Source organism: Rhinopithecus roxellana, chromosome 8, assembly GCF_007565055.1.
Source record: "Rhinopithecus roxellana isolate Shanxi Qingling chromosome 8, ASM756505v1, whole genome shotgun sequence".
In the NCBI taxonomy this organism is placed as follows: domain Eukaryota; kingdom Metazoa; phylum Chordata; class Mammalia; order Primates; family Cercopithecidae; genus Rhinopithecus; species Rhinopithecus roxellana.
The window spans coordinates 18501835-18529267 of NC_044556.1; the positions used below are offsets into that span (position 1 = coordinate 18501835).

The following is a 27433-nucleotide window of genomic DNA, read 5'->3' on the forward strand; positions in this document are numbered from 1 at the left end:
CGAGTCCTGGTGCGCAGGCGCGGGCCGCCGCTGCCCGGCTCTCTTGCGCAAGCGCGGTGGCTGCTTCTTTTGGGCGGACGATCCGGAAGCAAAACATTTCCCTGCTGGGGGCGGCGACCACCGTGAGCGTCCCGTAAAAGGCGGCAAAGACGCCTCCTTCGCGCACGAGGTGGCCTTGTTGTCTTTACCTTGGTTTGCGGTCGTCCTTGGTTATCGTGAGCCGTCCGCAGGACTCTGGGAGGCCGAGTCTGGGGGCGCCACGGCGCCTGCGCGCGTACGGCGGCCGGAAGGGGCTAGAGGCAGCGCCCTGGGTGACAGCCGTGCGCCCCACCTTTCCCCACGTGGCCGCGAAGACCGGGTGAGACGCGGCGGCTGCCGAAGCCTGTCGCGCGCGGATTGGGGAGTGGGGGCGCCGTAGGGTCGGGCTGGCGCGACCGTCGGGTACGTGGTTTTGGGGGAAAAAATTGAAAGAATTTTACAGAAGCCGCCTGGGGATAAAATCCCCGGCTTCTCTGGCCTTGGCTTTCTTTTCATTCATTTTGTTTATTCATTCATTACTTGTGCACTGAGTGCCTGCTGCGTGTCGGGCCCCGTCCTAGGCAGTGGGGACAAGGAGGCTACAGGGTACAAATAATTGAGTGAACGATGTCGCTCTAGATACGGGTGATGGTGTGCAAATAATAAAAGAGTGATGGGACGGGAGAGCAGGGCTGCTGTTTACCTGGAAGTGGTTTTGAAGGGTGTCTCTTGAGTGCTGGGAAGGATGAGAAAGGCGGGGAAGAGCAGCTGGGAAGGCTTAGGTAGAGAAAGTGCCCATAAGGAGGCTGGGTTTTGTTCTGAGAGGGTTGGGAAGCCACTACTGGGCTTTGAGCAGGTGAGTGAGGTGGAGTCGAGGCTCTGGGAGTGGCAGGTGAGGCCGCCCTTAGGGGAGGCTGGTGTTTGAACCAGAGTGGGTGTGGCTGGTAGAGGGAGTTGTGGATGGAGTCTTTTAGGGTCCCCAGCATATCATAGCACACTTTTCTAATTTTCTTTTGAGACAGAGTCTCTTTCTGTCGCCCAGGCTAGAGTGCAGTGGCATGATCTCGACTCACTGCAACCTCCATCTCTCGGGTTCAAGGCATTCCCCTGCCTCAGCCACCCGAGTAGCTGGGACTACAGGTGCGCAACACTGCATCCGGCTAAATTTTGTATTTTTTAGTAGAGACGGGGTTTCTCCCTGTTGCCCAGGCAGGTCTCAAACTCCTGGCCTCAAGTGATCTGCCTGCATTGGCCCCCCAAAGTGCTGGGATTGCAGGCATGAGCCACCGCGCCCGGCCCCCCTTATTTTTTCTTTTGAGACAGAGTCTTGCTGTTGCCCAGGGTGGAGTGCAGTGGCGAGATCTCTGCTCACCGCAACCTCCACTCCCCAGGTTCAAGCGATTCTCCTGCCTCAGCCTACTGAGTAGCTGGGATTACAGATGTGCACTATCTTGCCTGGCTAATTTTTTGTATTTTCAGCAGAGACAGGATTTCGCTATGTTGGCCAGGCTGGTCTCAAATTCCTGGCCTCAAGTGATCTACCTGCCACAGCCTCCCAAAGCGCTGGGATTATAAGCGTGAGCCACCACACCTGGCCAGCACAGTTTTCTTGAGCAGAATCCTGGCTGAGAGAAGGAAACTGGCTGCCAGTTAGGGGCCTTACTCACCTTCTGTTTTACCCTCAGCATGCCTGATGAATCACAGTGACTGGTACTGCTTTCAGCCTAAGCTGTTCTCCAGGTAATTCTTACTTGGCCATCCCTAGGCACCATTTTATGTGTTTCAAATCTGTACTTTCCTCCCCCAACCCAGCCCTGTGCCAGATCTAGGGGACCTTGGAGGACTCAAGTCAGGGGTGGTCACAGAGCCAGACCTCCCCAACTCACCTCAGGAGTGGGTGGAAGGGAAGGGTTGTGGGTTGGGGAGAGGAGGCCAGAGAGCACGGGCTCTGAGTAGCCAGGAAAGGCAGCCACTTGGAAGGGCTGACAGAAGCTCTGCAGAGGACTGAGAATCCGAAGTATATGAGACAGGTGTCAATCAATTTAGAAAGTTTGTTTTGCTAAGGTTAAGGACATGTCCATGACAGCCTCAGGAGGTCCTGACAACATGTGCCCAAGGTGGTTGGGGCACAGCTTGCTTTTATACATTTCAGGGAGACGTGAGACATAAATGAGTACATGTAAGATGGTCACAGGTAGATCGTGTTCTTTTGAGTCTTTGGTCAGCCTTTCACTAAATACACGATTTACATGGGGGACAGGGCAGGTAGAGGAATAGTCATTTATGCCTCAGTCCGACTCATGAATCTGCTGTTTTTTGCTTGTTTTTTGTTTTGTTTTTGAGACAGAGTCTCGCTCTGTCGCCCAGGCTGGAGTGCAATGGTGCAATCTCGGCTCACTGCAACCTCCGCCTCCTGGGTTCAAGCCATTCTCCTGCCTCAGCCTCCCGAGTAGCTGGGATTACAGGCGCCCCACTAATTTTTGTGTATTTAGTAGAGACGGGGTTTTGCCATGTATTTAGTAGAGACGGGGGTTGGCCAGGCTGGTCTTGAACTCCTGACCTCAGGTGATCTGCCTGCCTTGCCCTCCCAAAGTGCTGGGATTATAGGCGTGAGCCACCACTCCCAGCCTTACTTGCTTATTTTTATTTTATAAGGTGGGTTTGTGTGTATACACACACACACACACACACACACACACACACACACACATTTTTTAAGAGATGTGGTCTCACTATGTTGCCCCAGGCTGGTCTCAAACTCCTGTGCTCAAGTGATCCCCCCACCTTAGCCTCCCAAGTTGCTGAGATTACAGGCACAAGTCGTTGCTCAGTTCTTTTTGTTTTTAAACAGACTAGCACTTTGAGCTATAATTTACATACCATAATAGCCACTCATTTGATTTAGTAATTTTTTTTTCTTCTGGAGACAGGGTCTCCCTCTGTCACCCAGACTAGAGTGCAGTGGCCCAATCATAGGTCACTGCAGCCTTGAACTCCTGGGCTCAAATGATCCTCGTGCTTCAGCCTCCCAAGTAACTTCAACCATAGACAAATGCCACCACATCCGATTGAATTTTTAATTTTATTTTTTTGTAGACACAGGACCCCCTGTGTTGTCCTTGCTAGTCTCAAACTCCAGGCTTCAAACAGTCCTCCCACCTTGGCCTCCTAAAGCACTGGGATCACAGGTGTGAGCCACCATACCTGGCCTGATATAGTGATTTTACGTTTTCACAGAATGGTACAACCATCATCACTATCTAATTCAAGAACGTTTTCATCACCCAAAAGGAAACCCTATACCCATTAGAAGTTATTCCCCATTCCCTCTCCTCCAGTCCCTGGCAACACCCAATCTGCTTTCTGTGTCTATTTGTCTATTCTGGACATTTCATATCATTGGAATCGTGCAATATGAGGCCTTTTGTGTCTGGACGAGACATCATGTTTTTGAGGTCCATCCCCATTGTAACATGCTTCAGCACCTCATTCCTTTTTCTGGCTGAGTAATATTCCATCGTGCACACAGACCATTTTGTTTATCCATTCATCTGTTGGTAGACTCCCTCTCCTTTTCTTTGTTCTTGTGATTTATTTGTTGAAAACTCTGGGTGTTTGTCCTCTAGCTGATGTTCTCTTCCCAAAATCCCAAAAAGTAGGTATTTTGCAGATCATATCCCCATGGTGTTGGTTAAGGTGTCAGAGCTGTGCTGTGCAATACCGTAGTCACTCATCACACATGGCTATTTACATTAACATAAATTAAAATGAAATAAAATTACACACTCAGTTCCTCAGCTACACTGCCACACTTCAGCTGTGTGATAGCCACAGAGGCCAATGGCATCTGTACTAGGCAGTGCATATAGAGAACGTTTCATCATAGCAGAAAGTGCCCTGAAAGCATGATCAGATTCAGGTTTGAGATTTTGGCACGATGACTTCACAGGTGCATTTTGTTCTTGTTCAGGAGGTAGGTGTTGCTGGTTTCTCTTGATGACGTGAGATCAAGCAGTAGATTCAGTTCCTGTCCACTCTTGTTAAGCTCCCTTGTTAATTTTACACCTGATGGTTTTGGATCCTGTGGGATCATTATCTGTTTCTCTCCTGTCTCGGCTGATCAGCTGTAATTGGAAGTGGAACTTTTCCTCGTCCTCTTTTTGTAACCTGGGACCCATTTGTACAAGGGAGGCAGATTAAGTGCTAGATTCTTTTTTTTTTTTTGAGACGGAGTCTCACTCTGTCACCCAGGCTGGAGTGCAATGGCGCGATCTTGGCTCACTGCAAGCTCTGCCTCCCAGGTTCACGCCATTCTCCTGCCTCAGCCTTCCAAGTAGTTGGGACTACGGTCGCCCACCACCACACCCGGCTAATTTTGTTTTCTTTTTGTATTTTTAGTAGAGATGGGGTTTCACCGTGTTAGCCAGGATGGTCTCGATCTTCTGACCTCATGATCCGCCTGCCTTGGCCTCCCAAAGTGCTGGGATTATAGGCGTGAGCCACCACACCCAGTGAAGTGTTAGATTCTTTTTTAAAAAAAATTGTTATCAATTATTGTAGAGACAGTGTCTCGCTACATTGGCCAGGCTGGTCTTGAACTCCTGGATCAAGTGATCCTCCCATGTCAGCCAGCCTCCTGAGTAGTAGCTAGAGTACAAGAGCATGCCACCACTCCCCACCAAGAGCTGGATTCTTGGTTGGCCAGTTTTCAGAAGCCTCAGCTGTATTTGTTTTAGTATTATCTAAAAAATAGTATTACCTAAAAAAAATCAAAAGCACAGATTTTGATTTTTTTTTTTTTTTTTTTTTTTTTTTTTTTTTTTGAGATGTAGTCTGGCTTTGTCAGCCAGGCTGGAGAGCAATGGCGTGATCTCGGCTCACTGCAACCTCCGCTTCCTGGGCTCAAGCAGTTCTTCTACCTCGGCCTCCCCTATTGCTGGGATTACAGATGTGAGCCACCACACCTGGCCCAGATTTTGATTTTCATATGTACTGGATTTTTTTTTTTTTTTTTTTTAATGCTCACTTATCTCATCTGTAGCTATCAGGCACCCGTTAGGGTTTGGAAGCTTCCTTGCTTCCTGGTCTCACAGGATGCCCCAGGGTGACCTGCCCCATGACTTGCTGGACCTGGAATCAGCCATTCCTCCAGAAACCCCGGCTCCTTGTTTTTAAAGATTTTATATGGAGACAGGGCCTCCCTATGTTGCCCAGGCTGGTGTCGAACTCCTGGCCTCAAGCCATCTTCCCCCCTTAGCCTCCCAAAGTGCTGGGATTACAGGAGTGAGCCACCTAGCCCTGCCCCCAGCTCCTTTTCATGGGAGATGGTAGAAACCATACATGGTGTTAGAGGTATTCAGTACTACTGTGCTATCATTTCTTCTAGGCATTTTTAGTTGCTGTGACTAGAAAATTAAATCTTTGTTTACTTAAGAGAAAACACATGATGGGTTTATGTGGATATTTCCATTTCGAATATAAGAATTCTGAGATTTTTTTCTCAACTTTGTTGAGGTATAATATGTACTTTCTTTTTTTTTTTTTTTTTTTTGAGACGGAGTCTCGCTCTGTCACCCAAGCTGGAGTGCACTGGCCAGATCTCAGCTCACTGCAAGCTCCGCCTCCCGGGTTCACGCCATTCTCCTGCCTCAGCCTCCCGAGTAGCTGGGACTACAGGCACCCGCCACCTCGCCCGGCTAGTTTTTTGTATTTTTTTAGTACAGACGGGGTTTCACCATGTTAGCCAGGATGGTCTCGATCTCCTGACCTTGGTGATCCGCCCGCCTCGGCCTCCCAAAGTGCTGGGGTTACAGGCTTGAGCCACCGCGCCCGGCCAATATGTACTTTTTTTTTTGAGACGGAGTCTTGCTCTGTTGCCCAGGCTGGAGTACAGTGGTGCAAACTCGGCTCACTGCAACCTCTGCCTCCTGGGTTCAAACGATTCTCCTGCCTCAGCCTCCTGAGTAGCTGTGATCACAGGTGCCCGCCACCATGCCCAGTTAATTTTTATATTTTTAGTAGAGATGGGATTTCACCATGCTGGCCAGGCTGGTCTTAAACTCCTGATCTCAGGTGATCCACCTGCCTCAGCCTCCCAAAGTGCTGGGATTACAGGCATGCGCCTTTGCACCCAGCGAGTATGTATTTAATATAGTGTATATCTTATACTATATATAGTACATAAATGATACAAATATATTGCATATGTTTACATCACACAACTTGACGATTTTATATGCATGCAGATTGTGAAATACTCACCTCAATCAACAGTTACCGTTTTCTTTTTTGTGGTGAGAACACTTAAGATCTACCCTCTTAGCAAATTTCAAGTATACAATACAGTATTGTTAATTATAGGGAGTTCCGAGTTTTCACTTGATTTTGTGATGTTAGAATCTTTTTTTTTTTTCCTTTTTGAGTCAGGGGCTTGCTCTGTTGCCTAGGTTAGAGTGCAGTGGAGCAATCTTGGCCTCCCAGTCTCAAGCGATCCTCCTACCTCAGCCTCCTAAGTAGCTGGGACTATAGGCATGTGCCACCGCACTCAACTAATTTTAATTTTGGTAGAGACAGAATTTCGCCATGTTGTCCAGGCCGGTCTTGAACTCCTGGGCTCAAGCAGTCCTTCTGTCTCAGCCTGCCAAAGTGTTGGGATTATAGGCATTGACCCACTGCGCCCAGCCAGAATCTTTTTTCTTTTATGCTGATTCCTAATAATATGAACATTATTATTTGCTACGTCCATAATAGTTTCAGAATAACATTACTAGTATCATTAAAGAACCACCTTTCTTTGATAAAATATAGTAAACTCTATGTTCTCTTCTGCATTTTCTTTTTTTTGTTTTTTTTCCCCCACGTCAGGGTCTCACTCTGTGGCCAAGGCTGGAGTGCAGTAGCGTGATCATGACTCACTGCAGCCTTGACCTCTCAGGCTCAAGCGATCTTCCTGCCTCGGCCTCTCAGAGTGCTGGGATTGCAGGCTAAGTCACTATGCCTGGCCTCTTCTGTATTTGTAGAAGCCCTAGGGAAGTAGGGATATCACCCTTTCCTGTGATCTAGGTGGGAAGAATTTCTCCAGGGTGGTTGTAGGGCTCTGGTCCCTGGTAGATTCTTCCTAAGTGGCATTTTCATGGTGGTCAGGCCCTGCCATTGCCTGCTTACCCTTGAGGTAGCTCTCTCTTTGCCCTAACTTCTCAGCTCAGGAGCATCTATCGGCTGCACGCCAACATCAACACAGGCGAAGATGGTCTCCAAGCGCATTGCCCAGGAGACCTTTGATGCAGCCGTGCGCGAGAACATCGAGGAGTTTGCGATGGGGCCAGAGGAGGCGGTGAAAGAGGCCGTGGAGCAGTTTGAATCGCAAGGTAGGGCGGTGTGACCGTCACCTGCCATCCGAGGCTCTCAGATGCAAGAGTGATGGGAGGGCCCTGCTGCCCCGCCCCGCTGGGGGTGCCACATGCTTGGCACAGAAACCAGGTGCCCACTGGGCCCTGTCCCCTCCAGCCTCTGCCTCAGGCAGGCTGGTTATCCTGCTCCCACCTCTCACACACCCTTTCTGTCCCTGTTTCCACCTCGCCCAGATATTTATGGGCTAGATCCTTCTTATGAGTCTCATTTGATCACTTCCTTGAAGAGGTTTTCTCTGACCCTGGCCTGGGAAACGGGGCCCCTGCCTTCCTGCCCTACTCTACCCCACCTCAAGCTTACAGAGGCAGAAGCAGCAGCAGCCTGTGGAAACAGGTGGCATGTTCAGACCAGGTGCGGAGGAGTGTGGTTATGAGGGGCTGTTTGCAATGGCGTGGGCGGGGTTAGGAGACCACCCCCAGCACAACTATCCCCCACAGAGACACTGACTGCAGGGAGCAGGAGTCCTGGGCAGGGGCCACCTGGCAGGCGCTGGACCCTGGGGCAGAGGCAGGGGGCTGGGAATGAACACCCCACACTCCCCTCCTCCTGCCTGCATCTCAAGTTCACTTCCCCATTGAACAAACCCAGGGTCCAGCCTCAGAGGTCAGAGGTCAGCCTTGCAGGCACAGAGTGGGGTATAGACCCCTAGACAGGGGCCAGTGGGACAAGCAAAAGTGTCCAGCACTGTAGGGGCTCCCTGTGGGGGTGCCAGCAGGGGCAATAATGCAGCCAGAGCCAGGATGGATGGGAGCCCCAAGGGAGAAGGCCGTGGGGTCCCTCCCTCCCCCTGTCAAGCCCACCAGGCAGCACGTGGCACCTCACCGCACAGACGTGGCCTGTAATGACAGCCTTGTGTGACAACGGCCTCACTACCACTCTGCTCCCTTTGACTGGCCCATGGCCCAGTGGCAGAAATACCCAATACCCTCTACACCCCCGTGTTGGTGTGACATGGGCGGGAAGAGGGAGGTGGGAGGCTTCTGGAGTGGGGTGGTCCCAGCAGAAGGGTCCTGAGGTGTGATTCCAGCAGGCCCATGGGAATGACAGCTGTCACTTGCCTTGTGACCCCTGTGTGCTTGCTTCCCCCACCCCCAACAGGGGTTGATCTGAGCAACATTGTAAAGATGGCGCCTAAAGTCTCTGCAGATGGACCCCAGGAGCCCACACATGACATCCTGCAGGTAGGAATGGGCATCCCACACAGCAGGTCCTGTGTCACCTCTGTCTGGGGGCACCTCTTCCCTGTTTCCTGGATGGCAGAATGCAGGCTGTGAAGGTCATGCCCTTTCCAGCATGCATGGGCAAGCTCGAGTTTGCAGCCAGGTCTCCGAGTCCACATCTGAGGGCGGCATGCCTTCCAGTGCAGGGGACACCAAGCTCCTCGGGTGGCATGTATGCTGAAATCAGGTGGATGGCTTGATTGTCCCTGCTGCTGGAAGCCCAGAGTCAGGGACACCATAGAGAGGCCCCCTGGCTTCCCAGAGACAGATGGACAGGACTCACAGGACGAGAGAGTGGGCTCACAGTAAGGCTGTCACTTACTGAACACCAACTGTTTACCAGCACTTTCTAGCCAATCTATTAGCACTGAAGCTCACCAGTGAGGTAGGTGGTGTCATTCCTGTCTTAGTGGTAGGGAAACAGGCCAGGAGCTGGCACTTAACCTCTCCAGAGACCCAAACAAGGAAGGTAAAAAAACTTCAACGCTTTCCTTAAGGTCACCCATTGAACTTTGTAATACAGCAGAAGGCTCTGGTGTTTGAGAACCGACCGTGGACCTGGTTCTGTGCAGGTACTTTTTTCCTGCCTTCTCAGTCATTGTCCAAACAATACCTGCAAGGCTGGGATTTCCCTAGTATACAGATGGGGACACTGAGATCCAAAGAGAAGAAAAGTCATTGACCTGGGAGCAGGAAGTGCAATGATAGGAGAGGAAGCTGGAAGAGATGGCTCTGTGTGTAAACCCAGCTCGCCTAAGGCACGACACTTACTTCTCCCTACCTCAGGGTCTTGCCCTCTCCTGCCTTGAGGAGGTGTTGTGAAAATTGCCTCATTGTTGTTAGTTTGCTTTTTATCTTTCTTGCCTAATAAAGATGAATTTATTATTATTATTATTATTATTTTGAGATAGAGTCTCACTCTGTCGCCCAGGCTGGTGTGCAGTGGTGCAATCTCAGCTCACTGCAACTTCCACCTCCCAGGTTCAAGTGATTCTCCTACCTCAGCCTCCCAAGTAGCTGGGATTATAGGCACACACCACCACACCTGGCTAATTTTTTTTTTATTTTTAGTAGAGATGAGGTTTCACCATGTTGGCCAGCCTGGTCTTGAACTCCTGACCTCAGGTTATCTGCCTGCCTTGGCCTCCCAAAGTGCCAGGATTACAGGCATGAGCCATGATGCCCAGCCTGGATGAATTTCTTTTAAAATGAGTTTGTCTTCCGGCTTTTAAAATGAATTTCTTTTCAAAATCTTTGCATTGGGTGATTCATGTGTTTCCTACCCATTTGTAGATGAACTTTATATAGAAAGGATCTCAATAACAATATCATCTATATTATCTAGCAGTTACTGCTTAAGTACTTCTTAAGTGCTCAACATTATGTTAAATTCTTTTTTTTTCTTTTTTTCTTTTCTTTTTTTTTTTTTTTTTTTTTGAGACAGAGTCTCCCTCTGTCGCCCAGGCTGGAGTGCAGTGGCGCGATCTCAGCTCACTGCAAGCTCCGCCTCCCGGGTTCACACCATTCTCCTGCCTCAGCCTCCTGAGTAGCTGGGACTACAGGTGCCCGCCACCATGACCGGCTAATTTTTTTGTATTTTTTAGTAGAGATGGGGTTTCACCATGTTAGCCAGGATGGTTTCTGTCTCCTGACCTCATGATCCACCTGCGTCGGCCTCCCAAAGTGCTGGGATTACAGGTGTGAGCCACCATGCCCGGCCTTTTATTTTTTTGAGACAGAGTCTCACTTTGTTGCCCAGGCTAGAGTACAGTGGCGCAACATGGCTCACTGCAACCTCTGCCTCCTGGGTTCAAGCGATTCTCTTGCCTCAGCCTCACAAGTAGCTGGGATTACAGGTGCACACCACCATGCCCAGCTAATTTTGTTTTGTTTTGTTTTTTTGAGACAGAGTCTCGCTCTGTCACCCAGGCTGGAGTGCAGTGGCGCGATCTTGGCTCACTGCAAGCTCTGCCTCCTGGGTTCATGCCATTCTCCTGCCTTAGTCTCCCGAGTAGCTGGGACTACAGGTGCCCACCACCACACCCAGCTAATTTTTTGTATTTTTTTTTTTTTTTTTTTTTTTTTTTTTTTTTTTTTTTTGAGACGGAGTCTCGCTCTGTCGCCCAGGCTGGAGTGCAGTGGCCAGATCTCAGCTCACTGCAAGCTCCGCCTCCCGGGTTTACGCCATTCTCCTGCCTCAGCCTCCCGAGTAGCTGGGACTACAGGCGCCCGCCACCTCGCCCGGCTATTTGTATTTTTTAGTAGAGACGGGGTTTCACCGTGTTAGCCAGGATGGTCTCGATCTCCTGACCTCGTGATCCGCCCGTCTCGGCCTCCCAAAGTGCTGGGATTACAGGCTTGAGCCACCGCGCCCGGCCAATTTTTTGTATTTTTAGTAGAGACAAAGTTTCACCGTGTTAGCCAGAATGGTCTCGATCTCCTGATCTCGTGATCTGCCCGCCTTGGCCTCCCAAAGTGCTGGGATTACAGCTGTGAGCCACTATGCCTGGCCTATTATGCTAATTCTCTTTTTTTTTTTTTTTTTTTAATAGAGACGAGGTTTCACCGTGTAGGCCAGGATGGTCTCAATCTCCTGACCTCGTGATCCACCCGTCTCGGCCTCCCAAAGTGCTGGGATTACAGGCTTGAGCCACCACGCCTGGCCTATTATGCTAAATTCTTAAAATATGTTCTCTTAATCTGTGCTCAGCCCATTTTGCTGATGAGGTATCTCAGGCTTCCCAAGGATCAATGACCCCCACCCCAAAAGGTCAGCCGGTGAGAGGCAGAACTGGTACCTGAATCCAGGAAGCCAAGCACTGAAATTCAGGCTATTCTACCAGCAGTAGAGGAAACTCCGTGTTTGTTTATAACATTCGCTTCTTTTTTTTTCTTAACTGTTCTTTTATTTATTTTTTGAGACGGAGTCCCACTCTGTTGGCCAGGCTGGAGTGCGTGGCCCTTCCTCAGCTCACTGCAACTTCCTTCTCCCAGGTTCATGTAGTTCTCCTGCCTCAGCCTCGTGAGTAGCTGGGATTACAGGCATGTACCATGCCTTGCGGATTTTTGTATTTTTAGTAGAGATGGGATTTCACCACATTGGCCAGGCTGGTCTCGAACTCCTAACCTAAGTGATCTACCTGCCTCGGCCTCCCAAAGTGTTGGGATTACTGGCATGAGCCACTGTGCCCAGCCTATTTTTTTTCTTTTGTAGAGACGGGATCTTGCTATAGTGCCAGGATGATCTTGAACACCTGGCCTCAAGTGACCCTCCCACTTTGCCCTGCCAAAGTGCGGGGATTACAGGTGTGAGCCAACATGCCCGGCCTTAAATTTTTTTCTTTTTTTTTTTTGGACACAAAGTCTTGCTGTGTCACCCATGCTAGAGTGCAGTGGCATGATCTCGGCTCACTGCAACCTCCACCTCCCGGATTCAAAGCTCCTGTCTCAGCCTCCTGAGTAGCTGGGATTACAGGTACCTGCCACCCCTGGCTAATTTTAAATTTTATTTTTCATTACAGAAGAGTGGAAATACATTCTTAGCATAAAAGATTTGAGCAATACTCAAGCGTTTATAGTAAAATCTGAAAGTCCTTGCCCTGTCCCTCACACCAGACACTGGGGTTTGCATCTCAGCAGTCAGTTCGCAACTGAACCAAGCCGCTTCTCAAATGCCCTGCGGCATAATTGACCTTGTGCATCTTGGCTCAGATGTGTAAAAAATGCTTACCTGTTGAGGGAGAAAACAATTCATTGTGATGGCCGTTGAAATTAATCTATTCGTGTCATAAGATGTATTGCAAACAGGCTTACAGAAACAGAAGGAAAATAACATCTGGAGACTGTCCAAGTAGAAACTGAGCCAGCCGGGCCACATTTATATGTGGGAAGTTGCAGAATGAAAAGCATTAGTCACAGAGAGTGAATGACTCCAGGAGTTTAGTGATTAAAGCCCCCCTCCATGAGCAGGGTGGTGAGCACCACACAGAATTGTCATAGGTAGAACACAGCTGGCTCTGCCACCTGCATTTTAGCAACCACCTGTTGATGAAAATACTCTATAAAATATTTCAAGAGATTTATTCTGAACCAAATATGAATGACCCGTGGCCTGTGACACAGCCTCAGGAACTCCTGAGAACATGTGCCCAAGGTGGTCGGGCTACAGCTTGGTTTTATACATTTTGGGGAGACATGAGACATCAATCAATACATGTGAGATGTACATTGGTGTGGTCTGGAAAAGTAGGACAGCTGAAAGCTGGGGCTCCCAGGTTATAGGCAAATTTAAAGATTTTTTTGGCCGGTTGCTGTGGCTCACATCTGTAATTTCAGCACTTTGGGAGGCCAAGGTGGTCAGATTGCATTGAGCTGAGGAGTTTGGGACCAGCCTGGCCAACATGGCAAAACCCTGTCTCTACAAAAAACACAAAAATTAGGCCAGGCGCGGTGACTCATGCCTGTAATTCTAGCACTTTGGGAGCCCAGGCAGATGGATCACCTGAGGTTAGTGTTCGAGACCAGCCTGGCTAACATGGTGAAACCCCATCTCTACTAAAAATACAAAAATTAACTGGGCATGGTGGCAGGCACCTGTAACTCCAGCTACTCAGGGGGCTGAGGTAGGAGAATTGCTTGAACCCGGGAGGCAGAGGTTGCAGTGAGCCGAGATTGTGCCATTGCACTCCAGCCTGGGTGATAAGAGTGAAATTGCATCTCAAAAACAAAAACAAAAATTAGCTGGGCATGGTGGTGGATGCTTGTAATCCCAGCTACTTGGGAGGCTAAGGCAGGAGAATCACTTGAACCCAGGAGGTGGAGGTTGCAGTGAGCCAAGATCATGCCACTGCACTCCAGCCTGGGCAACAGAATGAGACTCAGAAAAAAAAAAAAAAAAAGATTTTCTGATTGAAATAGTTATTATCTAAAGACTTAGAATCAATAGAAAGGAATATTTTGCTTAAGATGGGTTGTGGAGACCAAGGTTTTATCAAGGAGATGAAGCCTCCAGGTAGCAGGCTTCATTGAAAATAGATTGTAAATGTTTCTTATTAGACTTAAAAAGGTGCCAGACTCTTAGTTAATTCTCTCCTGAATCAAGGAAAAAACCTGGAAAGGGAATCTCTGTAGAATGTAGCTTGCCCCCACAAGAGATAGCTTTCCTGGGCCATTTCAAAATATGTCAAAGAAATATATTTTAGGATAAAATACTTTGATTTCTTTCCATACCGTATTAGCATTAGGCTGGAAGTTGGTGTCTTATTGCTACAAAAAAGTCTTAAGATGGTCAGTTGTGTCTGACTTCCAAAGGCAGGAAGATAAAATGGGACATATTTGACCCCCACTTCCCATCATGACCTGAACTAGTTTTTCAGGTTACCTTTGGAATGCCTTTGGCCAAGAGAAGGGGTCCTTAGAATGGATGGGGACTTAGATTGTTTTCTTTTTTTTTTTTTTGAGACAAGGTCTCACCTTGATACCCAGCTACAGTGCAGTGGTGTAATCTTGGCTCACTGAAACCTCTGCTTCCCGGGCTCAAGCAATTCTTCAGCCTCAGCCTCCCATGTAGCTGGGACTACAGGTGTGAGCCACCAACACCTGGCTAATTTTTGTATTTTTTTTTAGAGGCAGAGTTTTACCGTGTTGCCCAGGCTGGTCTTGAACTCCTGAGCTGAAAGTGATCCACCTGCCTTGGCCTCCCAAAATGATGGGATTACAAGGATGAGCCACCATGCCCGGCCAAGAATTTTATTTTTAGTTTACACGTCCTTGCTAACATAGTAGTAATTCCTTGTGAAAAACTTGGTAGTTCTAACTCCAGTACTGTGCATCCTCAAAGGCATTTCTGTCAGGAGCTTTCAAGTTTCTTACAGCGTTTCTGCTGAAATGCTACACCACTGTTTGTTATGTAAAATATGCATAAAAACATTTACCATTGTAACCATTTTTTTTTTTTTTTTGAGACAGAGTCTTGCTGTGTTGCCCAGGCTGGAGTGCAGTGGCCAGATCTCAGCTCACTGCAAGCTCCGCCTCCTGGGTTTACGCCATTCTCCTGCCTTAGCCTCCCGAGTAGCTGGGACTACAGGTGCCTGCCACCTCGCCCGGCTAGTTTTTTTTTTTTTTATTTTTTAGTAGAGACGGGGTTTCACCATGTTAGCCAGGATGGGATTGTAACCATTTTTAAATGTAGAGTTCAGTGTCATTAAGTACATTCATAATGTTGTACTTTATGACCATCCATCTCATCTTGCAATACTGAAACAAACTCCGTGTTCCTCTTCCCCTCAGCCCCCAGCAACCATCATTCTGCCTTCTGTTGCTGTAAATTTGACTACTCCAGGGACCTCATATAAATGGAATCAATCACAGGCGGGGTGCCGTGGCTCATGCCTGTAATCCCAACATTTTGGGAGGCCAAGGTGGGCAGATCACTTTGAGGTCAGGAGTTCGAGACCAGCCTGGCCAACATGGTGAAACCCTGTCTTCACTGAAAATACAAAAATTATCCAGGCATGGTGGCACATACCTGTAGTCCCAGCTGCCCAGGAGGCTGAAGTGGGAAGATCGCTTGAACCCGGGAGATGGAGGTTGCAGTGAGCCGAGATGGCACCACTCCACTCCAGCCTGGGTGACAGAAGAAGACTCCATCCAAAAAAATTTTTTTTTTAAATAAATGGAATCACAGGCCGGGCACGGTGGCTCACACCTGTAATCGAAGCACTTTGGGAGGCCAAGGCGGGCAGATCACCTGAGGTTGGGAGTTCAAGACCAGCCTGACTAACATGGAGAAACCCTGTCTGTACTAAAAATACAAAAAAATTAGCTGGGCATGGTGGCACATTTCTGTAATCCCAGCAACTTGGGAGGCTGAGGCAGGAGAATCACTTGAGCCCACAAGGCGGAGGTTGCAGTGAGCTGAGATTATGCCATTGCACTCCAGCCTGGGCGATAAGAGCAAAAGTCTTCTCAAAAACAAAACAAAACAAAACAAAAATAAACAAATGGAATCACAGTATTGTCTTTTGGTGACTGTCTTATTTCACTTAGCATAATGTCCTCAAGGTACATCCATGGTATATTATGTGACTAAATTGCTTTGTTGTCGTTGTAGTGTTTTTTTTTTTCTTTTTGGAGACAGTCTCACTCTGTCTTCCAGGCTGGAGTGCAATGGCACAATCTTAGCTCACTGCAGCCTCCAACCTCTTGGCTCTGATGAATCATGCTGCTGTGAACATGAGTGTACAGGTATCTCTTTGAGACTGTGCTTTCAGTTCTCTTGAATGTATCCCCAGAAGTGGAACTGCTGGATCATACAGTAATTCTATGATTTTCTTTTTTGAGATGAGTGCTCCATATGTTGCCCAGGCTGGTCTTGAACTCCTGGGCTCAAGCGATCCTCCTGCCTTGGCCTCCCAAAGTGCTGGGATTACAGGCACAAGCCACCAAGTCTGGCTCCTCTGTAGGTTTGAATTGCATTTTTCCTAATGATTAGTGATATTGAGCGTCTTTTCATGTGTTAGTGGCCATTTGTATGTATTCTTTGTAGTAATGTCTATTCTAGTCATGCACACTGGTGTTAACTTTTATTGTTTTTTGTTTTTCAGTTCTAATCTAATTTTAGCAAAAATTTATCTTTTTAAATATCCTGTTGCATTGTAACATATACTCAGGTCCACAAATCTGAGCTTAGTGAAGACTATCAGATAGGCTTCTTTGTTTTTTGTGTCAGTCAATGCCAAATCAAAGCCGTTTGGGCTGGTGGTTTCTGTAGAACCACCCTGACTCAGTCTGGGTGCAAATAATCTCCTACACTCCAGGCTCAAGGATTCATCTTTGGCTCATGCTAAGATATGTGCCAAGGTCATGTAGTTGAATGGCAGCTAAACTTGTCTGAGGTGTTTAAAGCTTTTTCTCCCCAATGGCTTAGAGCTGAATTTGGGTAAATCTGCTCTCTGTACAGTATAACCACATTTGGCAGGGGCTCAGTAAATGTTTGTGGAGTGAATGAGAGAGATGAAAGGAGACATCAGGATGGGTATATCTGGTGAATGTGGCTTTCTCCTTCCTTGGAGAACTAACCATTGATGGGTGTGCCAATTTGTTATGGCTGTGTGACAACCCAAAACAACAGGTGTCTTATTGTTTCTTGTGATTCTGCCTGGTTGGGCTCAGCTGCACGGTTCTTCTGCTGGTATCGCTTGGGTCCTCTAGATGGAAAGTAGGGCTGGAATGTTTAATATGTCTGCATTTATGTGTGCAGCCCCTCACAGGGACACTGAACTGTCTTTCTCTGTGTGTATGTGTGTGTCCGTGTCAGTCTTCCACCCTATGGCCTCTGAAGCTCAAAGCTCCTAGAAGTACAGGTCTGGAAGTTGCCAGAGCTGTAACTGACCCCACATCACTTCCACTACAGGCCCAGATCCCTAGGGAGGGAAGCTTGCAGGGATCCAGTCACTGTTGCTGTGGCCATGGGCTCCTCTTGCCTGAGCTGATGCTGAGGTTTCTCCCATGTCTCCCAGACGCTCAGTGACCTCCAAGAGTCTGTGGCCAGCTCTCGCCCCCAGGAGGTGTCAGCACACCTCACCCGCTTCTGTGACCAGTGCAAGCAGGACAAGGCCTACCACTTCCTCGCAGCCCAGAAGGGGGCCTACCCCATCATCTTCACTGCCTGGAAGCTGGCCACTGCAGGTGACCAGGGCCTTCTGCTCCAGTCCCTCAATGCCCTGTCAGTGCTGACTGATGGCCAGCCAGACCTCCTGGACACCCAGGGCCTGCAGCTCCTGGTGGCCACACTGACCCAGAATGCTGATGAGGCCGACCTGACCTGCTCTGGGATCCGCTGTGTGCGTCACGCTTGCCTGAAACATGAACAGAATCGGCAAGACCTGGTGAAAGCTGGCGTGCTGTCCCTGCTGACTGGCGCCATCGCCCGTCATGGCCACCATGCCGACGTGGTCAGGGAGGCCTGCTGGGCCCTGCGTGTCATGACCTTCGATGATGACATCCGTGTGCCCTTTGGCCACGCCCACAACCATGCCAAGATGATTGTGCAGGAGAACAAAGGCTTGAAGGTGCTCATCGAAGCTACCAAAGGTAAGAGCTGGGGGCCAATATGAACCAGCAAACAAAGGCGGGCGGGTCAGATGTGACCAGAGTGAGGGGGTCAGAGATCAGAACTGCTTCAGGCACGGCAGGCTCAAGGTTCCACTCACCCCTTGGCTTAGACCCGCCTGCATGGCAGCCCTCATGAAGAGTCTCCCCATGCTTTCTAGTGGCTCCAGGAGAATTCCAGGCCAGCACTCATGGGCTAGGAGCAGGCCACAATCCCATCTCGAGCTTCTGGGGAAGGGGCTTGCTGTGTCCAACTCCAGGGACTGAGTAGGGAAGGGGGACCTCCCCAGAGGGAAATAAGAGGACTAGGGGAGGCTGGCTGGCACGCACCGTGGCAGTCTCAGGTGGATGTGTACAAGCTTGATCATATTCATCCACAAATCCTTAGGCATATTCATGTGTCTGGCTCCAGGGTGACCATGGTGAGCCAGCCCTGGGAGGTCACAGGGCTGACCGTCAGACCCTAAAGCTTCTGTCTTAACCCCTACCCCCATTCCATCCACTGAACCCACTAGAAAAGTCCTGATTGACACACAGAAGGTGTCAGAAGGATGAGATCCCCTTTCCTGCCTGCCCGTCGCTCTGGCTCTGTGGCCAGGCCTGTGTAGGGGTTCTGGCTCTGTCTGCTGAGGAAGTGAGCCCACCTCAGTCTCCCACACCTCCAGCAAAGCTGAAAATGAGTCTTGACTTTCTGCAAAGTCAGACTGCTTTTCCAGGAGTTAGCTCACACCTTTCCTGTTTTATTTATAGGAGCTCCAAGCAGTTAGGTTTCTGCCAGGGAGACAGGATATGTATATATGAAGAGACTTTTTGGTAAGGAATGGGGTCATGCAATTGTGGCAAGTCTGTACTCCACAGGACAGGCTGGAAACTCCTGGGCAGTCGCCTTTTCGAGAAAACACCTATTTCCTTCTAAGGACTTCAGCTGATTGAATGAGTCCCATTCACATTGTTCAAGATCATCTCCTCTACTTAAAGGCAACTAGGCCAGGCATAGTGGCTCATGCCTGTAATGTCAGCACTTTGGAAGGCTGAAGTAGAAGGATTGTTTGGGCCCAGGAGTTCAAGACCAGCATGGGCAACATGATGAAACCCCGTCTCTACTAAAAATACAAAAGTTGCTGGGCGTGGTGGCGGGCACCTGTAATCCCAGTTACTTGAGAGCCTGAGGCAGAAGGATCTCTTGAACCTAGGAAGCAGAAGTTGCGGTGAGCCAAAATCACGCCACTGCACTCAAGCCTGGGTGACAAAGCGAGACTCTGTCTCAAATTAATAATAATAATAATAATAATAGATAGATAGATAGATAGATAGATAGATAGATAGATAGATAGATAGCTGATTGCGGATGGTAACCGTGTGGACAGAATACCTCCACGGCAACACCTAGATTGGCATTGGGTGGAACTGCAGAGGGCTACAGGTGGCCACAGGAACTCACCATCGCAGCCCTGTGTAGGTGCAGGATCTTCACCCTCTTGGCGTGAGTGCCGGCATCTGCTTCCTGGTGCAGCGCCTCTGGGCTCCATCTGCGGCTCCTGTGTTCAGTTTTGGCCACGTCAGCCCGGTCCATATGTGTCCCTCTATGGTTTTGGAGTTTCCTGTTGCACTTAGAAAAGCCATTCCTACCCCATGATCATAAAAATAGTCCTCAAATGTCCTTTTTTTTTTTTTTTTTTTTTTTTTTTTTTAGCACTATTATGGTTTTCTTTTTTTAGGTGAGACCATCAGTTGGTATGGAATTTATTTGGGGCATGATGGAAGGAAGCTGGAGGGGCACATTCCTAAGTCTTTCCAGCAGCCAGCAGGGGGCACTGCAGGCCCAGGTAGCCCCTGGTGTTCCCTGGGGCCTTCCTGACGCCCGTGGCCACTCCAATAGGCAGAAGGGCTGGACTCTTCTAATGCAGCAGGATCCCCACCCAACCGGAGGGCCCTGCGGCTGGTTCTTCCCACCCCCACCACCACTGTCTCCCTCTCTCCCCGCAGCGTTCCTAGATAACCCTGGCATCCTGAGTGAGCTCTGTGGAACCCTGTCCCGCCTGGCCATCCGCAACGAGTTCTGCCAGGAGGTCGTCGACCTCGGGGGCCTAAGCATCCTGGTGTCCCTGCTAGCTGACTTCAGTGACCACCAGGTGGGGGACCAGAGTGGCGTTCTGGTATGAAGCCCCCCTGGCCCAGTGCATGCTGTCCCTCTGGGTCCCAGTCAGCCGGACGAGCCATAGTCAGAACAAGCCAGTCCTGCCTGCCAATCTCAGAACCAAAGTGCAGTTTTTCTTTTCACTGACCCAAGAGCAGGAACCAAAGGTCGGGGGGAAACAAACCCACCCGCTCTCCCTTACTGTCCTTTTGTACCAGGAAAAGGATGGTGGGAAGCACAGGTTGGGGGTGTGTCGGCCAAGGCTGGGATATTTGGGTTAGTTCCCACACCGAAGTATCTAGGAAACTCTGCCTCAGTTTCTCTAGCTGCAGAATACAGCAGGGTCCCCTACTCATTACTCCATTTAGCAGCCAATTATCGAGCCCTTCTCCATGTACCCACCCACAGCAGGGAGCCAGTCAACAGGCGCCTCCCTATCCAGCTGCAGCTGCAGGAAAGCCCCCAGGGGTGCCACAGTCCTGCGCCCCCAAGCCTAGCTGGTGACATCAGCCAGCCTCTTTCTGTGCAAGTGGCTGGGAACTGAATGGGAACCAACTTCAGCACATAAAGGGATACATTTTGCCATGTATTCCTGGGCAGTCAGGGGTCAGTGTCCTCAGGTTCCCCATTAAGGGGATCAGCAGGCCCAATAGCATCTTATCCACTGTCCTCAGTGCAGGGCAGTTAGCGCCCACCCTGGGTCTGTGGCCGTGGCCAAGGGGACCCTGTGCTCTGAAGGCCAGCCTGAGTCACATGCCCCCTCTGCCCTTGTGGGGATAGGGGATCAAGTCACCTGGATGGTACCATTTGGACACAGGCAGCCTGAGCCACAGGCATCTGCCACCCCTTTTCATTAGTCACACTCTGCAGTCACACCGTACTTGTTGGTGAAACAGCAAAACAGGCCCAGATTCTGCCTCAGAGCCCTCTCCCACAATCCAGTGGCCTGGCTGGGGGTGAGTGAGCCTTCCCCTTGTGCAGGAGCTCGTGAAGCAAGTGCTGAGCACCCTGCGAGCCATCGCAGGCAACGACGACGTGAAAGACGCTATTGTCCATGCTGGTGGGACGGAGTCCATCGTGGCTGCCATGACCCGGCACCTGACCTGCCCCCAGGTACCCACCTCGGGGGGCACACAGAGTAGCAGGGTGGTGGCTGGAGTCCCAGTTCAGTTTCTGTGTCTGCATGAAGCTCTGTTCCTCTGCAGGGCCAGAGCAGGGCAGGCGAGGGTCACGGCTCTGGCTCTCAAATGCTGACCTGCCTATGCATGACTCTGGGTGTCCTGGAGTTACTACCAGCACCCTGCAAAGGTCTGACCAGGCCTAGTGCCCTTGTCACCCCTAAGAGCTTGGCTGATACTTTTGTCACCCTGCCGTCGTGCCGTTATTACACAGGAGCTGCCAGAGACCCACGGAGGGGAGGCCGCAGGGTGTTCACCAGGGGTTGGCAGCCATGGCAGGATGTTGTGGAGGGTCTTTCCGCTACATCTCTGCCTTCCTGTGACTGCCCCCTGCAGGTGTGTGAGCAGAGCTGTGCAGCCCTGTGCTTCCTGGCTCTGCGTAAGCCCGACAACAGCCGCATCATCGTGGAGGGTGGCGGGGCTGTGGCAGCACTGCAGGCCATGAAGGCACACCCGCAGAAGGCTGGCGTGCAGGTGGGCAGGGCATGGGATGGGGGCAGGCAGGCTGGGTGGGGTGTGCAGGTAGGTGCCAAGAGGGCATGGGAGCAGGTGTGGTGTGTGGGTGGGTGATGGGGCAAAGGCTCAGTCCCTATCCCTGTCCCTTTCCCTGCCAGAGCTGAGCCCCACAGGGCCAACTTCTTTCTTATCTTCCAAAATGTGCTGAATTCTGCCTGCAGCTATTTCCTTTTCTGCCTTTGTTTTTTCCACATTTACTCTCCTATTTTGGGGAGGGGGAACTTTGGAGGAACTTTCTGGTGAAACCCCAGAAAGAAAGCTATAACACATCATCTCTTTTTTTGTTTTGTTTTTTTTGAGACAGTCTCACTCTGTCACCCAGGCTGGAGTGAAGTGGCGCCATCTCGGCTCACTGCAACCTCCGCATCCTGGGTTCAAGTGATTCTCCTGTCTCAGTCTCCCAAGTAGCTGGTTCTCAGGCATGGGCCACTACGCGCGGCTAATTTTTGTAATTTTGGTAGAGACGAGGTTTTGCCATGTTAGCCAGGCTGGTCTCGAACTCCTGACTTCAGGTGATCCACTGTCTCTACCTCCCAAAGTGCTGGGATTAGAGGTGTGAGCCACCACGCCCTTAATCTCCTTTTTTTTTTTGAGGCGGTGTCTTACTCTTTCGCCCAGGCTGGAGTGCAGTGGCGCTTTCTTGGTTCACTGCAAGCTCCGCCTCCCGGGTTCACGCCATTCTCCTGCCTCAGCTTCCCGAGTAGCTGGGACTACAGGCCTGTAGTTTTTTTGTATACCGCTAATTTTTTGTATTTTTAGTAGAGACGGGGTTTCACCGTGTTAGCCAGGATGGTCTCAATCTCCTGACCTCGTGATCCACCCACCTCGGCCTCCCAGAGTGCTGGGATTACAGGCGTGAGCCACCGCGCCCGGCAATCTCCTTTCTTAAAAGTCCCTGTAGAGAGATCTGGGGAGGACGAAGTTGGGGAAGCATGGATGGTGATCTGCCTGGGGCTTCAGAAAGGTTCCTGCCCCCTCCTTGGGCTGCTGGTCTGAGTTCTGGGTGTGGGACGCCCTGTCCATACTTCCCTGGCTGAACCCAGACTCCCCCTGCAGCCCCTGGGGCCCTCCTCGCCTCCTCACTCCCAGCATAGGGTCCTTGGACATACCAGGCTGGGACCCACAGGGGGCCTTTGCTCTCACTGGCTCTTACTCTGGGACACTGTCCCTTACCTGGTCTGTCCCTTTATCCACTTCTGGCCACCCTAGGCAGCAGCTCCCCACTCTGCATGTGCTTCCCATCTGCTCTCCTGCTGGTGGTGGGAGCCACCCTGGGAAGCTTCCAGGCAGCATCCCGCACCCACCCACAGCAAGTGCACAGGGCACAAATGTCCACTGAACGTGTAGGAATGTAACTGACAGATGCCTGTGCACAGCCACTCTTTTCCTGTGGCCTCACTGCCCCCTTGCCCTAGGGCCCCTTCCTTGGCTCCGTGCCAGCCTTGGGGGACCTCAGACTCACCAACTCTGAGGCTGAGAGTTCCAAAGCTGTGGGATAGGTCCTGGAGCTTCCCCGAACCTGTTTCCTTGCCCAGGAGTTGGGGGCATTAGTCTTGCCTTCTGGGGCTACCAGGAAGGTAAAGTGGAGAGATGGGTCTAGCTTGATACAGTATAGGTAACTGCTGGATATCAGCTGTGGTTATGATCACCTCCATCTTGTTATGATGAAGACCCAGAGGTCAGAGTGGACCCCACCCCAAAGCCCCATCTGGCCTCACAGCTGCTCTCTCCTACAGAAACAGGCTTGCATGCTGATCCGAAACCTGGTGGCCCACAGCCAGGCCTTCTCGAAGCCCATCCTGGACTTGGGGGCTGAAGCACTCATCGTGCAGGCCCGATTGGCCCACCGTGACTGTGAGGATGTGGCCAAGGCTGCCCTACGGGACCTGGGTTGCCATGTCGAATTCCAAGAGCTGTGGACGGGCCAGAGGGGCAACCTGGCGCCATGACCCCAGGCCCAGTCTGGGCCATGACTCTGGGTGAGTCGTGTGACTCAGGAATGGGGGTAGATCCAGGTCCTCCACTGTTCTGTCCCCTTCACAGTGAGAAGTGTTTTCCGGCAGGCCCTAGGTAAAGGGTTGGGGGAGGGAGGCAGCCTTGTAGGGAGGCACCAACACAGAAGAAAGCAGCCCCCATGTCCTAGCCACTCCTGGGTCCCAGCCTCGCCTCCCTGCCAGCAGCATGGACGTTACTGTCCTTCTCCTTCCCCCAGCTCCATGCCCTATCAGAAGGGGCAAAGGGCACGTCCCATCGCTCACTGCCGTGTCTGAAATGTGGTGGCCACTGTGGGCCGGGCTCAGGGCAGGGCAGGGCAGGCGATTGCAGTGGGGTTGGGCCCCCAGTGCCTGCTGCTTACTGCAGATTCGTACAGGCCTCTGCTCCTCGTTTTTCTCACCTATAAAATGGGTCTCAGATGCCCCACCCTGCTTGGCCCCAGCTTGTCTTTCTCTGGTTCTGGGCCAGCCAGGGTACCTGATAATAAAAGATCATTGGGTAAACAGTTGGAGGGGTCTCTTCCCTAGCTCGGCTGAGCATGGGGGGCTGCAGCCAGTGGCCTCAGAGTGTGGGGGAAGGACAAACATTTTGGTGGGGGGGCCATAGAGTCACTGAGGGTAGCAAAGGGGTTTTGGGAATGGCCTGGGATATAGGATCCACTGTCACCCTCGGACAGGCAGGTGCCGAGGCCATGGTCAGGATCACTGTTTCTGATGTATACCACCCACGGGGCCGGAGGGCTCCACATTGATCCGCTACTCAGCTCTGCAGCCTTGAGCAAGTGAAAGAACCTCTCCGAGCCTCAATATGCTCCTTCTAAAGTGAGGAGTGGGGCAGTGATAGATCCCCCTCTGAGAGGTGTTGGGCCAGGCTGAGCACATGGGGGGTGCCCAGTTGTCTTAGGCTGGGTGTCCTAGATAGCCAACCTCTTGTCTCTGAGCCTCAATTTCCCCATCTATAAGATAGACATCGGCTGGGCACGGTGGCTCACGCCTATAATCCCAGCACTGTGGGAGGCTGAGGTGGGCGGGTCACTTGAGGTCAGGAGTTCGAGACCAACATGGTGAAACCCCATCTCTACTAAAAAAAATACAAAAATCAGCCCGGTGTGGGGATGCATGCCTGTAATCCCAGTTACTTGGGAGGCTGAGACAGGAGAAGTGCCTGAACCCAGGTGGCAGCGGTTGCAGTGAGCTGAGATCACACCACTGCACTCCAGCCTGGGCGACAGGGCGAGAGACTGTGTCTCAAAAAAAAAAAAAAAAAAAAGACATCATCGTTGTTGGCCTCAGTGACCACCCAACCCCAAGCATTCTGGGTGGGCCCAGGCAGCCATGGCCCCGCAGACCCCAGCTCTTCTGCTCTGAAGTCACACTCAGAGGTCACACCATGGTCACTAGGTGGCTTGTGTATCCCTTGTGGCCTGACGGGGGTCCAGGCAGCCTCAGGACCACTCGTGTGTGCCCCAGCCTTTTTGCCCACACCTTGGAGGCCTCTCCCCTCTTGGACCCTTGACCCTGCTTGTCACGTGCCTCCCCGAGCCCCAGGATGGCCTGGACTCAGTCCTTGACCTCAGCAAAACTCCTTTCCCAGCAGGCCCCCAGCTTCCGCGGAACCCAGCTGATGCAAACAGCTGAGGAGCGTCACCCTGGCTGCACCTCTGTGGTGTCCTCATCTCCCCTGCCCCCAGCAGGAAAGGGTGCTCTCGGCTCAGCAGGGCTGGCCCAAACCTCTGACCCAGTCACCCCACCCTGTCCCTCCTCCCTGGAGACTCCCAGGATGTGGGAGAAAGATCTCGAACCTGCCCCAGACTGCCCTGACTTACCTGCTGGGCCAGTGTGACCTTGGGTAGTCCTGTGACCTTGGGCAGTTCTCAAGCATTTGTTCATCTGTCATGTGGTGGGGAGGTGCTCCTGGGCTATTTCTAGGAAGGCCTGCAGTGCTGGCCCTGTCATTCCTGCTCCAACCTTGCTCTCAGTCTGCCCATGGCTCCCCTTTGCCCTCTACATAAAACCTGCCTGTGGTCCCAGCAACTTGGGCTAAGGTGGGAAGATCACTTGAGCCCAGGAGTCCACGGCTGCAGTGAGTTAGGGTGGCAACACTGCACTCCAGCCTGGGTGACAGAGCAAGAGCCTGTCTCAAAAAACAAAAAACAAAACAAAAAAACAAAAAACGCTCTTCATGCCCTGCAGACCCAGTGTGGCCCAGGCCCTGCCCATCTCCCATTTCCTCCCCATTGCACTCACTCCCTATTCCCCCACCCCAACACCTTTGCACAAGCCCCCATGTAACAAGCCATGCCCTCTGCCTAGAAGTACCCTTCCCTTGGCCCTCCCCGGGGCTGGCTCCTAGCACGTGAGGTTTCAGCTCACATTGCCTCCTCCAGGAGAGACCCCCATCTCATCACCCCGTGTGCTCTGGCTCTGACGCTGGGCCCCATCTGAGGTCACCTTGTTTGTGAACTCTCCTGTTTGTCTTGCCCCCACCATCGGCTGGCTCTCTGCAGGCAGGCCCCTGTCCCCCCTTGCTGCGCCTTCAGCTTCCCATCAGTGTTTTTGAACGTTCACCTGAATAAACTGACAAGCACTCGAGGTCCCTGCCACGTGGCCCCAGTGTCCTCCCCTGGGCCTGGGCCAACCTGCAGGCTTCTTCAGGAAGGGGTGGTTCTGCCTTATCAGTCCCTCCCACCTTAGCCCAAGGAAGTAGGTGTCTTCAGTAGATTCAGCTAGCATGTTTGGACAGCCTCAGGTTAGGTGGAGGCCCCTCACCAAAGATCTGACATTTCCCTGGGGTTGATGGCCTGGCTTTCCATCCCCCTCAGCCACTTCAGGCATATCACCTCCCCTCTGTGAGCCTCAACCTTCTCATCTGAACTCAGGCTAGGTCTGGCACACTGGAGGCCCACAGCCCCTAGCAAGGCCCGGTTCAGGGGATGTCCAGCGCATACCTCCTGCCAGCCCCATCCCCGTCCCCTTCCCTTTTCTGTCACCCAGGCTGGAGTGCAGTGGCACGATCTTGGCTCACTGCAACCTCCGCCTTCCAGGTTCAAGCCATCCTCCTGCCTCAGGCTCCTGAGGAGCTGGGACTACAGGCACGTGCCACACGCCCAGCTAATTTTTGTATTTTTAGTAGAGACGGGATTTTGCCATGTCGACCAGGCTGGTCTCCAACTCCTGACCTCAGGTAATCCACCCTCCTGAGCCTCTCAGAGTGCTGGGATTACAGGCATGAGCCACTGCACCTGGCCTTCTCTCTTTTTTTTTTTTTTTTTTGAGACGGAGTCTTGCTCTGTTGCCCAGGCTGGAGTGCAGTGGCACGATCTCGGCTCACTGCAAGCTCCGCCTCCTGGGTTCACGCCATTCTCCTGCCTCAGCCTCCTGAGTAGCTAGGAATACAGGCGCCTACCACCACACACGGCTAATTTTTTTGTATTTTTTGTAGAGACAGGGTTTCATCGTGTTAGCCAGGATGATCGCGATCTCCTGATCTCGTGATCCACCCGCCTCGGCCTCCCCAGAGTGCTAGGATTACAGGTGTAAGCCACCGTGCCTGGCCCCGGCCTTCTCTTGAGTAGCTTTTGCTGCCCTCCTTGATGACATTGAAACCTGGGCTGAGGGGGAGCCTGCTGCAAGGATGGTGCAAGTTTGTGCAGGCCAAGCCTCTGCTGCTGTGGGCTCTTGGTGAAGTGGCCTGACTTCTCTGAGCCTTGGGAGGTGAATGAGGCCACTCTGACCCCAGCCAGGCTTGGTTGTTATCACTGCTGTGTTCAGGATGTCTCCCTCCAGCCAGGGATGGGCTTGGGTTCCTGGGAAAGGAACACAGATTTTTTTTCTGTTGTGAACATACAT

The 27433-nt window shown here is 51.3% G+C and overlaps 2 protein-coding genes across 9 annotated transcripts in view; one reads left to right on the forward strand and one right to left on the reverse strand.

The window, feature by feature from the left end:
* Positions 1 to 477, reverse strand: part of SUGP2 (SURP and G-patch domain containing 2) — a 44589-nt gene extending 44112 nt beyond the window's left edge. For both annotated transcript variants that reach the window (XR_004058908.1, XM_030936675.1), the window contains exon 1: positions 189 to 477. The gene's annotated coding sequence lies outside the window, so the exon portion shown is untranslated. The remainder of the gene's footprint in view (positions 1 to 188) is intronic.
* ARMC6 (armadillo repeat containing 6) lies at positions 2 to 24091 on the forward strand. Of its 7 annotated transcripts, none has more exons than XM_030936676.1 (9): positions 27 to 441; positions 1704 to 1758; positions 7219 to 7385; positions 8527 to 8609; positions 17168 to 17741; positions 19746 to 19891; positions 20878 to 21009; positions 21411 to 21548; positions 23327 to 24091. In XM_030936676.1, exons 2-9 carry the CDS (start codon positions 1712 to 1714, stop codon positions 23537 to 23539), a joined length of 1500 nt encoding a protein of 499 aa, XP_030792536.1. In that variant the 5' UTR covers positions 27 to 441; positions 1704 to 1711; the 3' UTR covers positions 23540 to 24091. The 7 variants fall into 7 exon arrangements, with proteins under 7 accessions (XP_030792537.1, XP_030792536.1, XP_030792539.1 ...); XM_030936679.1 differs by having other exon boundaries at positions 27 to 358; positions 7194 to 7385; XM_010386678.2 differs by having other exon boundaries at positions 27 to 358.
* The last annotated feature ends 3342 nt before the right edge of the window (positions 24092 to 27433 follow it).

What these genes read in the sequence shown, in the direction of transcription:
- ARMC6 (XM_030936676.1), top strand. Translation starts at nt 1,712, where the DNA reads ATGAATCACAGTGACTGGTACTGCTTTCAGCCTAAGCTGTTCTCCAG. An exon ending in CCACACATGACATCCTGCAG is followed by an intron (nt 8,610 to 17,167) that starts GTAGGAATGGGC and finishes CATGTCTCCCAG; the next exon opens with ACGCTCAGTGACCTCCAAGA. An exon ending in GGCACCTGACCTGCCCCCAG is followed by an intron (nt 21,010 to 21,410) that starts GTACCCACCTCG and finishes TGCCCCCTGCAG; the next exon opens with GTGTGTGAGCAGAGCTGTGC.